The sequence below is a fragment of the Temnothorax curvispinosus genome, unplaced genomic scaffold (genome assembly GCF_003070985.1).
Source record: "Temnothorax curvispinosus isolate PA1 unplaced genomic scaffold, ASM307098v1 QBEX01011807.1, whole genome shotgun sequence".
Classification (NCBI taxonomy): domain Eukaryota; kingdom Metazoa; phylum Arthropoda; class Insecta; order Hymenoptera; family Formicidae; genus Temnothorax; species Temnothorax curvispinosus.
In genome coordinates, this window is record NW_020221587.1 from 20,248 (window position 1) to 33,363 (window position 13,116).

Sequence of the window (13,116 nt, forward strand, 5' to 3'; positions counted from 1 at the left end):
AGCTCTTTTTTACGAAGCGTTTAAAGACAAGACGATTGCTACGTGGGTTCCATTCCCTCATCCTCCACCCCCCCGGTATAACTGTTCGTCCTCGCTCCGGCGGTCCCCCCTCCCCCCCTCCCCCCCCACGGCGTCCCGTCTCTCCCCCGGACTCCGTTCCACAATCTCGCGTCGTTTCGCCGTATTTGCGGTACCGATTTCCCAAGACCGCCATTCGCTGAGCATTAAATCGTTTCGGACTCCTATTCAGCACGACTCGGTCGTGACTCGCGACCCCGGTTTCGATTTCGTAGCGCGTAAGCTATATCGTTGGGGCTATCCATCGAGTTCATCAACGTTCGAAGAAGGAGCCGAGGGGGATCCGACAACGCTAGCGTTTAACTACGAGGGGAAACACAAAGAATTAACAATCTATCCGGATTTATATTCTAAAGTATCTACAAGACCTCTCTACGAGAACGAAAAAATTGACAAGCTCGAGCGTATACGCGTATACGTTTGATTGAAACCGCGAATTTAACACGTATAACGCGCTCACCTTCCTCAGAAGCAAAGACGGCCCGTGATTCTTACAGCCAAGTAACGTCGGCTTTAACCCCGTCGTAAAACCTCTTACAGGTTTATTTGAATTTCAAATATAGCCTTACACAGCCGCGCCGAAATCCATGCGGTATCTAACAGTGTCGCGCGGTCCCACCAACTTTTTCACGACATTATTATTTAGGTACTTCGATCTTCCACGCGTATAATTTGTACGAACGCAGAATGCGAAGTCTGCGTAATCGTGATGTATAATGTATGATACTGATACAATGTGATAGATATACATATAAAATTTAAATACAATATGTTACATATTGTATTTAATATAATATGTTAGATTTTGTGTGATTATCGTCTCCACTAACATCAGACTCGTGTTTGCAGAGCAATGAAAAATTCAAGAGACAATAAACGAACAGTCCAGGATATTATAGTAACTTAAAACATAATTTATTATCAACTAGACAAATGTTACGCAATGTTTCGAACTTTACTGACAACGAGTCTTATTATAATTATATATGACATAATCCTTCTTATTTATTTTTGTATCGGCTGAAGAAAAACTCAGCGAAGTTCGAAACGTTCCATAAAATTTGTGTAATTGATAATAAATCACATTTTAAGTTATTAATATCCTGGACTGCTCGTTTATTGTCCCTTGAATGTTCCAGTTTACTTATCATCTTCTTTCTTAATTTAGCATTCTTTATTTATAAACGGATTACCAGATTACGATCGTGGCCTCACGTACATTGCAGATCTAAATATATTCATCATCATTCGCGAGGAAAAGAAAGGATGCGTGACGAACTTTCGGCGAAAATTCCCGACGGAGATCGTCAAAGATCAAGTGCCGCGCGCGCGTGCACGGTGTTTGAAAATACTGCATTACCGTGCGTTACTTTCCCCATCCCGATAAGATTCGTTGCACCGAGGGCGACGGATCTGGTTTACGAGAAAGCTCGTCGCGTCGTTGTCGTGCCCACGATTATTGAAACGTGCCGCCGGACTGGGCGAACTACGCTATACGCAGCATAAGGGAAGGGAAACGCGCCGCGCGCGGCTTCACGCGCACAGGGTCCTTAAATTAAATCGCGCTCTCCTCTCCTCCGTTGTTTTGCGATCGGAAAAAGGATTCTGGATGGTCGCCGGGTGTAGTTGAGAGCGTTCCGGTGTCGCTCGCAATCGGGGGCATAAAGTGTCCGCGTATAAAGCGGAGTCCCGGATAGGCGTCGAGATGACCCAGGTGCGTCGCAGAAACGCGCCGCGCCGGGACTCTGGTATACCCCATTGCCGCCACAATGTTGTTCGAAACATTCGTCTACCTTCTTTTTCTCTTCCCCTTTCCTTCTCCTCCTCCCGCCCGTATATCGCTGGATATGCATTTCCTTTTATTGCAAATGCTAATTTACGATGGTTTAATGAGCGTCGGAAGGCCGATTCAGACTTCACACTCGCGCGTTGAGATTCGCTATTCATATATATAATTATAAAAGTAGAAAAGGCGATAGAAATTTCTTCCTTTTTTTAAGATTCTGGCACGGATCAAGTAGAATTTAAGAATATCTCGATCAGCATTATCGCTTTAAATCTATGTGCAAAGTAATCTTACGATATAGTTGTATAAACAAATGTTACACAAAAAGAGAAAAAAATAAATAGACATATGTTATATTTATCGTTTTGTCAACATTAGAGACATCATTGCGCGTTCGCGCCACGATTTTTTTTTTAAAGAAAGTGTTGCGATTCGACGACAATACGGCAGCAACGTCGATTCATTTTTAGAATCTTGCAAAAATATGACAAATTTTGTAAGAAATACCGCTAAAATGTTTCTGCGATCTTTCTGCTTTTCTGTAAACGTTAACTTGAAAATTCCTCCTACCCTGGTCGAGATCTACTCTATCGCTCATGAAAGAATGTATGTATTTTATTGGCGGAAAAATACCTATATACTTACTGATGCGAGAGACGCTACCGCGTCTTTTGATACATTTGATAAAAGTGAAACTTATGTGCAAATAAAATAACCCAGTAAACAAACTGTCCGCAGTATATGACAATAGATTGGCAGCAGATTTGTTCAGATACCGCAAATAGATCCGGTATCATCTGTGTCCGCATTTAACCCTTTCGCTGCAAACGCCATATATGTATATACATTTATATACAGAATAGAAAATTGCCTGTTATTTGCAAACACAGTATCTACGGCATTGAATATAAATTAACAGTTACGAAACCCGTTCGGTAAACAATGTGTGAGTAAATATAATGCCCGGATAAATAATATAATTGTCGTAATGATGGATGTGTGACTATCGCACAGTATATAGCGATCGTTGTTCCAATGTGCATGGTGTACCGCAGTTCCGCAGTGAAAAGATTAAACTTGATGTGTTTTGCCGGCAGAACCCACAGATATAATATGATTATAGATTCTTGGCAGAAACCGAGCAAAATCTGTCATTTCATGTATATTTACATAAAATACATTATTGAAATGGTTACAAAAGGGCAAATTTTCTTCAATTTTATTCCTACAGTCAATTCGCCAGATTGTGCCGTATTTCAAAATTACATCTTGTAAATTGTTCACTTATTATTTACGTTATGTTTATGCGAACCTTTTTCATACAGACAATATAAGCGATGTAAAATATTATAAATTAACTGATTGATTAATTTTTTTAAACTGTATTTTTACAATCTAAAAAAATTTTTTAAATAGTTTCAAACTAGATTAAATTAAATGCATTTCAGTTAAAAATTTAATTATTAATTAACTGTACAGATAAAATAAAAGAAATTTAATACTAATATAGAAATATTTATGCTGAGTTGATCTGGTAATTTTTCGTGGAATGCTAAAAATTGTGCGCAAACAAAATAATGGTAACTGAAAATAAAACTGAAAACAAAGCATAAATTCCCGATATTACTTCCCAAATTATAAATGTTCGATGATCCACGAATTACTCATTATGCATACATATATGTATGTAGAAATATGTAGAATGGGAGCTTTCCAGCAAGCGACACAAGTCGACGCAAAAACGTCGTTCTACCTTTCTTTTTTGGCAATAAGTAACAAAGACAAAACGACACTTGTGTCGCTCACTGGAAAGCTCCAAGTATCTACGCGTAAACGCTTAATCCTGCAATCCGCCATTACATTTTGTTAACAGATTCTGTCATATTTTTGCTGGCATTCTGTCGACAAAATTTGCGGCAGACGGCAGACGCTGTCCAAATCTGTCGGATCTGTCCTCGACAAATTCCGGCTATCCGGAGAAGAGAGCGCACGAAGAGACATATCGCTGCTATTTAGGCCGGAAATGAATAAAGCTCGATCAATAATTACGATATCGGCTTACGCGAACAGACGATTTGCATCCTCCGGGCTCCGGGTGCCGACGAGCGTAGACGAGCGCCGGGCGCCGGGTCAAATCGGCGGAGAAAAGACGACGAAGGGGTGTAGCGAGTAACGGGCCCAGGAGTCTCGTTCCTCTCGAACCGAAGCGCCGGTTATCGTTGGAATGTTAAAAGGCCCCGACTCCTCGTCAACTCGGATTTATTCGAATTAAAAGCCTCGCAGGGCCGCACGCGACGACGCGAAAAACCAACTCCGGCGGCTCCGGACTCCCGGCCCGTCGCACTTTTGCCGCGAAAAATGTGTAACGCCACGCCGTCGCCATCTGCATTCGGTGACGCAAACGAATTCGACGCGTATCGATAAAATCGCGTACTTTCCTCTCGTGTATCGATGTATCGAACGTAGGAAACAAGCGCGAGATCGATATTATCTCTGTTCGCCGTTCGCCGTTTCTAGTTCTCCATTCGGATCACAGATCTCGCGACGCTGCAGCGTTATTTGGAATCTTGGACGAGCGTGATCACGTTGAACGGAGGCTGCGGAAGGATTATTGACAGTTATCGACGTTAGAAAGATCCAGAGCCGGTGATTCGCTCTGCTCGATTTGTTCGTCAATCTCGTTTGACTCGGGTGAAATGAACGAGGCTAATGAATTGCCACCGGGGACAGCGTCGCTGCTCGAAGAACTCGAGAGTGCGTATCGTGTTCCGATTATTCGTGCGGTCGTGAAGGCACCCACGTGCCGGCGCTTAATTATTATTGCAATATTTAGCACTTTCGTTATTACCGTCATTTGGTCCTAGCTTCCCTTGAGCTGCACAAATTAATAATTATTTTTTTTAAATAAAATAAAACTTGTCAAATTACAGTCATAACAGGTCTAAAATTTGGAGGAGTTTCCGTTCTTGTCAAATGTTTATTAATATGTTGAATCACGTGACACTTATTTCTTGTCTCTAGAGAAACTTATGGTTTTATTGAGGGATGGCAGAACGTTAATCGGCTATCTTAAAAGTGTCGATCAATTTGCTAATATAGTGCTTCAGAGTACCATTGAAAGAATTCACGTCGGTCAGGAGTATGGTGATATCCCGAGAGGTATTTTCATAGTAAGAGGGGAGAACGTTGTGCTTTTAGGAGAAATAGTAAGCGTTTCACGAATAGAAAGATATTTGTTATATATAATTCTCCTGGTAAACACTAATGATCCCTATGTGGGACTTAATTAACGAATACACCCATGTTGCAGGATATAGAGAAGGAAAAGGTGTTGCCGTTGAAAAAGGTGACGGTGGATGAGATTTTGGATGCTCAGAGGCGCGAACAGGAGTCGAAGCAGGAGCAGAAAAAGCGAGTGAACAAGGCTCTGAAGGAGCGAGGTTTTGCATATATACCGGATTTAAATCACGATGATATGTACTGATGTACAAATGTATATTCCTTTTTGTATGAATTTTATCTAATCAATTTATATTAATTAAATGATTGCTCGTTCATACACACGAGAAGATTCATTATTTCCTGACCACATTCGTAATGTTAAAGTCACATGATATCTTTAAAACAATCTGTTCTTATATTTAAGAATACAAAAAGTGATATATTATTCTCTAGATTTTGATTTGCACGACTTTGTATACAACATATAACATAGATTGATCTTGAATAATCCTTAAAATATCTCATTTTTTTGTATATAATTATAATTAAATGTATTACGCGAGTTGTTTCTCACGTAATACTGTCGTTAACAATTTTACTTGTAAATATTTTAAACCTTGCATTGCATAGTACACTTATTTAAGGTGTATAAAAATAATGATTACACTTAACATCAAAGCATATAGTTATGTATTGTGCAATTTGATGATTACAGAACGAATTAGAAAAATACTTTGTTGCATTTCATAGCAATACATAGCTTTTACAAACGTCTTTTATCAAGATTGTCATGAAAGGGAAATGAAAGTCTTCTAAATATCTTGCATCATCGTGCATCATATGCACAAAGTTAGTAACGATTTAATTTCCACATAAATGGAATAAATAATCCAGTTACTGTTGGATAATCAATTTTCGTTCGAGACAAAATTATATGAATTTTATAGAATGTTTCACGCAAAACGGGAGTGAAGATGGAAAAAATAATATCATAAGGCAAAATTAAGTGATTTTGGATGCTTCACATTTTTTACTTTCATGCATTTTTGTGCGTGGGTTACAAAGTGCAATTGCGTTTTTTATTTTTAAATAAAACTACATATTTTTGAGTACACTAATCGATGCAGTTTTTCCTCCTCTGCAAAAAGCTATTATAAAGTAATGCTTAAAAATTACCCCGAACATCTAATAGATATTTTTCTAATCAGTCGGTTAAAATAATTTCTAAAGCAACAATCTTCAAGTATAACTTTATAATAGTTATTCGTAAAGAGAAGGAAAACCTGCATTAATTAGTACTTGAAAATATAGGATTTCATTCAAAGAAAACGCAACTACGCCTTGTAATAGCATTTATCTATAAAAATGCACGAAAGTAACATAGTAATGTGAAGCATCTAAAATCATTTAATTTTGTCTTGTATTTTTTCTATCTCCAAAATCCGTTTTACAGCACTGCCCAGTTGCGTAAGACACCCTGTCATAAGGTCATAATGGTAAAAAAAAAAAAAACTTAAATTAATGTCGTAATTCTCTTCAGCCCTAAAGTATACAAAGAAACCTACTTATACTTAACGATATACTAATACTAATAATTAAATAATTTATATGAATAGCTTAAAATGATGTCTCTTGAAAGCTATCTTTTATTTTCGCAGAATTTAACGTCGATTCGTCTCGCAGCTTATGTTTGCACTCCTCGCTTCTCGTGCTCTTGACCACGCTTTCTCTCGCGGATTTTTTAGAATCGTTTCGCTGTAAGCTGGTCCCTCGTTTTCTTGGAGAAGGTAAATCCTCTGTTTTCTCAGTGGAATTGTTCGCGCTATTCGTGCTGCCGGATGCTATGCCGGAAGTGTCAGATTCTGGTTGGTTACCGTCCAAGCAACACAATAAACTGTCGGACAGGGTATCGTCGTTTAATATATTCAAATCGGATTCCGATTGCTCAAAGTCCCCTGTCCGCGACGTAAAACTAAGATCGACGGGACTAGCGGTTAACACGCTTCTCGATAACAAATATTCCCTGAACGTGCTCGTTATGGACATCGAACTTTGTTGCGTACAGGCACAACAGTTTGCGATCGATTGTACACAGCTATGCTTCTCGAGGGTGTCCAATCTATTATTTTTTTTATTCTCGACATCTTTCGCGTGAGCCAGCGCATTGTCCGTACTGTTGTACGTCTGGGATTCCTCTAAAATGGAAGCGCAATTATTTATTGCACTAACCATGTCCAGATTCGATCCACGCAAATCGCAGCTGTTGTTGCCGGTGACGAGATTGCATAGATTCGAAGTTGAAACAATCATCACTGGCTTCCTGGAACGCGGAGTCATCATAGTTTCCTGTTACAAATTAGAAGATAAATGTATTTTTCGTTTTACATTGCACGATATTTTAATTCGATATTCATTTTAATATCTTGATATTTTTCAATTACATATATATAAATTTTTCACATAGAAATATATTTGAAATCTACGTACCTGCATGGCTTTCGTCATTTTTGTTGCACTTTGCGTAATCGGACTCATGCTTCTATCATTGTTAGTAATAGGAGTCAAGATATAGTCGTTAGTTGCCAAGCTTCGTCGTAATAAACTCGATGGCGTCGACGTATGAACAGCGTACACATTCCTGAATCTGTTTTTTACCATCGGAGACTGTAAATTATGTGTACATGCACTTTCAGCATGCGAATCAACATTCAAGGTAGTTTCGGATGACTTTGCGTTCAAGGTACAAGTTTCTGAAGGAGAGACTTGTACTGTATTTCTTGTTGCTATAGATGCGAGGGTAGATTCCGAATTTCGCCGCATACCGTCATTCGTTAAATTATCACAGTGAGTTACATTGCGAGTGGAATACAGGTTGGGTGGTTCGCTAAATGGTCGCGTTAATTTACCAGTGTCAGATTGACTGTCCTCATTAATGATTACATTAATTTCTTGCAAACTCGTACTCAAACTGAGCTCGATTGAACCCAAATCCTGTTTCGCGTCATGCTGTGTGTCCTTTCCATCTAACTCCTCTTTCACGTTTATAGATTCATCGATCGATAGCTTCTTTTTTGCTTTATAATTTGTCAAAGTCTCATTCTTAATGCTATCTATACTACTCATGTGTTTGGCATGTAAAAGATCGTTGTTAATTGTATCACAGTTTTCCGTGCTAAGTTCGTCATTCGATTTGCTAAGGACCGCTCTTGTCGGAAGAAATGAATCTTCTAGTTTCTATACAGTACATGCAAAGAAAAACAGATAAAACGTGCTGTTGTTATACACAAACAAATAATAAATATATAACGAAAAATATTCGATAGAAAGATAAGGAAACTAACCGTTGATAATATATTTTCTTCGCTGCTCGATCTAGTGATATTGCATCCGATATTAATGTTGACGAACTTTTTGTGGCTCTTCTTTTGAAAAATATGTTTCTTGATGGAATCTCCGAGACTCTTAGTTTTACAATTCTTCACGTGCCTAGGTGTACCTTGTCCATTTTCCTTGTTAAATTGTTTCACAAGTCGTCGCTTCTTGGCAGATTCTGGCATGGCTTGTATATGTGCGTACAACTGAGCCAAGGCTGCCTGCGTGTCTTGCGTGGAATTGGCCTTCGCCGTTAATTTACGATCGACGAAACTGAACACGGTATGGGCTGTACTAGTTGCGTCCGGTACCGACTCGTTCAGCTGTAATTGTAAATCTTTTATCGTATCGCGCAAGAATGGGGCACAGTGTCATTTTTTAGTCTGAAACTTACATCAGTCTTCTTAGGGCTCAATAATTTCCTCTCTTGTTCCAACCAGTACGCTCTTATATCTGTAGCCAATTTCGGTGGAATCTCAAACAACTCCGTACCTTTCCTAATCATGTATGCGACCAGACATGACAGATTCTGAGAATTGATATGCAAGGCCTCGGGTGACAGCTTTCGTGGGCACAATAGGTGTGGCGTAAAGAGAGTGGCCAGCGTGTCGCTGTTCATTTTATTACTATGCTCGTAACTCGCTGTCTTATTCAACAGGGTGAGAATAGCTTTCAGTAAAATTCTGTTAGGGGATGGCAAAAGCAGCAGCAATAATTGTAAGGAACTCAATAATCTCGCGTCGTTCGTTTTTGCATCCAAGCTGCACAATTCTGCAAATAATCGATATAATTGTGGTGGCAAACGTCGTGTGTAGCATACACAGGTAAAACTACACATTTTTTTTTATCTACCAGCAATCTGACAATGCGCCGGATAATGTAGGTCTGTCAGGAGCGGTTCAGATAGCTCTGCCAGGAACCCTTTTAACACGGAGGCACAATCGTGTACACTGAATCTACTATCGTCAAGATCTAAAAATACGCCTTGAGACATTGCTGTTTTCAAGTCTTGCTGCCTCGTTAGCTTTCCGGTTCGTCGGAATATTCCCTCTTGTGTGATATCTACAAGATAAAAACTATATTTAATTCCATTCTTGAATTTCTCATTATCCGATATATTTACTTACTTTGTTCCTTAGACAGATAATCTATCAGTTGCGTCAAGTGATTGATACCATCCTCAGACAACATGCCACCTTCTGTACCTTTATCCAAATTAACCGAAGACTTGGATTTCTTGGTGAAGCTTAGGAGACCCCATTTCTTCAACCTTGCCTTCTCATTAGTACCATCGCTGCTAAAGCAGGATCAATCAAAATGTTATCGAGTGCAAATAATATAATTTTACACTTTTATAACGAGTCTTGTAACAGAGAATGGCTTATAAGTTATCAGAGTTATGACAAATAAGCTAGCGGTTGAGAGCGTTAACGGTAAAACTGGCGAAATGCGAGACGAACGAAGAACGAAGCTACGGTATCAGAAATCTTGTTGTGAATCGAAGCGGTGTCAACGGTACACCAATCGTGGGACATACGGATAGTCGTGAAAACAACGGGTATATCACTCACTCTTCCGTATTGAGATCCAATTCGAAGGACAGGTGCATTTTTACGAGCGTGTGAAATTGCTCCGGGTTGACCTTTCGCATTCTAAACGCCAGCTTTCCGTCCACCCCGTCGTTAAAGTCTGCCATCGTCGTGTATGGTGGAACAGGCAATTTAAACGCGCTCCCCTACATCTTGAATCCGGCAACGGCAGTGATACCACTATCACACGACGCGCCGACAGTCATGATGCACGAAATAATTCAGATAGCGCCATTAGGCCTGATTCGCGTTTTAGCTAAACTTTTTCTTGCGCGGTTCATCTTTCCTCTTTTTCTCTCCAACCAGAGAGCTCTACTCCAACGTGAAAAGAAAAAGAGGAATTTATATATGCAATCTTAGTTATATACAATTACCAGAGTTTCTCTCTGCAATTACTATATCATCGATATATTTATTATATAATAAATTATATTATATTATATTATTATTATTATTATTATTATTATTATTATTATTATTATTATTAATTTGATACAGGACGCATGCGCAAAATAAAGCGGTACTACTGGCTGACACCGTTATATTGGCGACACTGACGTAGCAAGTGATTGACATGTGAGCACGTCGCACGTCCTCAGTGCATCTGGTACGCGTGTCGCAGTTGTTTGATTTTTTTGAGATTGGGTGGTTTCTCTTCGCAAGAATTAAACGTTCTTGAAAATATCGGATTAGGTGAGTCGGTAATTGTCGTGTAATTAACGTTCAACAACGAAACTTTTTTTTTAAAGTCGCCTAGCCTTTAAAATACCACGTGGTATTGTACGTACACGCACCGAGAATCTTTATGTTGGATTCATCAAGTTATTTTCGCACAGATAAACAACTCACTATACTCGTTATCGCGTGATAACGAGTAAACAGAGTTGTTTATCTAAAGTACGCAGTTTTTAATGATTTTAATTGAGTTAATTAATAAAATGGACTTTTTGAATACAACAGAATAAATTTATCTTTCATCGAGCTCTGTGTATCTTTTAGCAGGAATAGAAATATTTGTTACAGCGAGAAATAACATTTTTATTTTAATTGAAAGCTAAATTACAATTACGTAACTTTTTTTTATCGTCAGTTAATTTAGTTTTTTATTTTTTTTATATACGACAGAAATCTACCATTAAGCACACATTAACTGGAGTTTGCTCAAGAAGGAAAAATACGATGGAGAATTCTCAGCAAGAAGAACACTTCACTTGTTGGACGTGCAAAGTAAAGTTCACAGATCTGGTAATGTTCAGAAATCATTATCGTTCCGAATGGCACAGGTACAACATACATGTAACAGTGAGTGGATTGCCACCGATCACTCTCGAAGACTTCCAGAGGAAGGAAGCGATTTATCGCGAGAATATTGCGGAACAGACTGAGGATAAGCAGTTCTGCGAAGTCTGCCGAAAGAAGTTTGGCAGTCAGAAGCAGTACAAGAATCATCTAGCCTCGAAGGCTCATAAAAAGAATCTGGAGCAAAAGGATGAAACCGTGGTTTTCAGCAAAAAATTAACGAGCACGGAGGATATATCCAGTAAGAACGAAGAGGACATGTCCAATGAGAACGAAGAGGAAATCGAAACGGATTCGGATGTAGAATCTTTGGATTCGGACGAGTGGCTTGAGGACTCAAAGTATCAGATTTATGAAAACAATTGCCTGTTCTGTGACCAGCGTAGTAAATCCTTAATGTGCAATATGAGACACATGATGAAGAAACATTCGTTCTTCATACCCGATCTTGAGTACTGCGTGGATATAAACGGCCTGTTAAAGTACTTGGAAGAGAAAATTTGTACGGACTTGAAGTGCATTTGGTGTAACGACTCAGGTACACGAATCATACTCTTTTATTCAATCAACTACTTTTTTTCCATTATATTCTATTAAACACTTTACTGTAAACGTTCTTAAAATAAATGTTGATTAGAATTAAAATAAAAAGAGTTAAATTAGAAAATTGAACTAAACAGAAAAAATCGCGATTTGAGTAAACTTGGAATTGAATTAAAATTTGCATATTTTTACAGGAAGGAAAATGCGAAGTTCAGAAGCAGTGAAAATGCATATGATCGACAAGGGCCACTGCAAAATGGTGTACGAAGGAGAGGCGATGCTTGAATATTTGTCTTTCTATGATTACTCGTCCAGCTATCCAGATGCTGAGAATGCCAATCCGGATGAAGAATCACCGGAATCGCCGGAAGTTTTAGATGACGAGGCTTATATGATGAAGTTACCGTCTGGCAAGTTGATCATCCATCGTGCCTTGGCACTTTACTGTAAGCAGAATGTACCTGTAGGAACTGCAGCGACGATAAAGAACTTGAAATATTGGCCGCATAAGCGGATGATAAAGGTTGCATCGTTCGGTACCGTGGAAAAGAAACTCGAGGCCGCCCGAATGACGAAGCGAGACATTCAGAAATTCCAACGAATCCAAGCGAAGTACTCAACGCAGCTACAAGTCAAACAGAACAAATTGCAGAAGCATTTCAGACAACAAACGAACTTTTAATCGTATCTAATTGTATGCTCTTTGTGTACCTATATGTCGTATTTTAAAAAGACATAAATTATTAAAAATATAATTAACTGTATAAGATAAAATTGATTATCCCTGTACTATTACATTTTGTTACTATTTATGGATACAACAATGAACAATTTAAATGAGTTATTAAATGCGAGCTCATAAATTAATGGATAAATCACTCATTGAATAATAGATTATTAATTATTATATTCCAACTATTTAACTCTAACTTAAAATTTAAAATCAAATTCAAAAAGTGTTTCATAACAAAACGTCATTTCAATTGCTATGGAATCAAAATTTATATTATTTTTCTTTAAAGGATATACATATATAACGCAATACAAATTATAAATCGCTTTATAATTCGCATTTGACGGACGTCCTTACAAGTGACTTGTGTGTACTTAATAGTTTTTTTATAACATACTAGACACTACAGACGCGCGCTACGCGCGCGCTATTTATCTTTAACATTTCACTATTAACCCTATTATACACAACTGTCAAAATATACAATGACAGCT

General features: G+C 38.4%; 3 protein-coding genes across 5 annotated transcripts; 2 read left to right on the forward strand and 1 right to left on the reverse strand.

Moving 5' to 3' along the window:
* Positions 1-4,410: 4,410 nt before the first annotated feature.
* On the forward strand, positions 4,411-5,423 carry LOC112461807 (U6 snRNA-associated Sm-like protein LSm1). The gene is made up of 3 exons (XM_025027188.1): positions 4,411-4,618; positions 4,886-5,070; positions 5,175-5,423. Exons 1-3 carry the CDS (start codon positions 4,561-4,563, stop codon positions 5,346-5,348), a joined length of 417 nt encoding a protein of 138 aa, XP_024882956.1. The 5' UTR covers positions 4,411-4,560; the 3' UTR covers positions 5,349-5,423.
* Positions 5,424-6,418: 995 nt separating this feature from the next.
* On the reverse strand, positions 6,419-10,289 carry LOC112461808 (rho GTPase-activating protein 19-like). Of its 3 annotated transcripts, none has more exons than XM_025027190.1 (7): positions 10,030-10,286; positions 9,586-9,752; positions 9,311-9,520; positions 8,853-9,229; positions 8,428-8,781; positions 7,574-8,320; positions 6,419-7,432 (listed from the first exon to the last, which is right to left on the reverse strand). In XM_025027190.1, the coding sequence occupies exons 1-7, from the start codon at positions 10,152-10,154 to the stop codon at positions 6,704-6,706; spliced, it is 2,709 nt and encodes a 902-aa protein (XP_024882958.1). In that variant the 5' UTR covers positions 10,155-10,286; the 3' UTR covers positions 6,419-6,703. The 3 variants fall into 3 exon arrangements, with proteins under 3 accessions (XP_024882958.1, XP_024882957.1, XP_024882959.1); XM_025027189.1 differs by having other exon boundaries at positions 9,586-9,755; positions 10,030-10,154; XM_025027191.1 differs by lacking the exon at positions 7,574-8,320 and having other exon boundaries at positions 9,586-9,755; positions 10,030-10,289.
* Positions 10,290-10,617: 328 nt separating this feature from the next.
* Positions 10,618-12,644, forward strand: LOC112461806 (zinc finger protein 622-like). The gene is made up of 3 exons (XM_025027186.1): positions 10,618-10,740; positions 11,173-11,884; positions 12,084-12,644. The coding sequence occupies exons 2-3, from the start codon at positions 11,227-11,229 to the stop codon at positions 12,569-12,571; spliced, it is 1,146 nt and encodes a 381-aa protein (XP_024882954.1). The 5' UTR covers positions 10,618-10,740; positions 11,173-11,226; the 3' UTR covers positions 12,572-12,644.
* Positions 12,645-13,116: the final 472 nt, after the last annotated feature.

Coding starts and splice junctions, on each gene's coding strand:
- LOC112461807 (XM_025027188.1), top strand. CDS start 4,561: ATGAACGAGGCTAATGAATTGCCACCGGGGACAGCGTCGCTGCTCGAA. Junction 4,619..4,885: donor GCTGCTCGAAGAACTCGAGA/GTGCGTATCGTG, acceptor TCTTGTCTCTAG/AGAAACTTATGGTTTTATTG. Junction 5,071..5,174: donor TTGTGCTTTTAGGAGAAATA/GTAAGCGTTTCA, acceptor CCCATGTTGCAG/GATATAGAGAAGGAAAAGGT.
- LOC112461808 (XM_025027189.1), bottom strand. CDS start 10,154: ATGGCAGACTTTAACGACGGGGTGGACGGAAAGCTGGCGTTTAGAATG. Junction 9,521..9,585: donor TTATCTGTCTAAGGAACAAA/GTAAGTAAATAT, acceptor TTTATCTTGTAG/ATATCACACAAGAGGGAATA. Junction 9,230..9,310: donor GGCGCATTGTCAGATTGCTG/GTAGATAAAAAA, acceptor GATTATTTGCAG/AATTGTGCAGCTTGGATGCA.
- LOC112461806 (XM_025027186.1), top strand. CDS start 11,227: ATGGAGAATTCTCAGCAAGAAGAACACTTCACTTGTTGGACGTGCAAA. Junction 11,885..12,083: donor CATTTGGTGTAACGACTCAG/GTACACGAATCA, acceptor ATATTTTTACAG/GAAGGAAAATGCGAAGTTCA.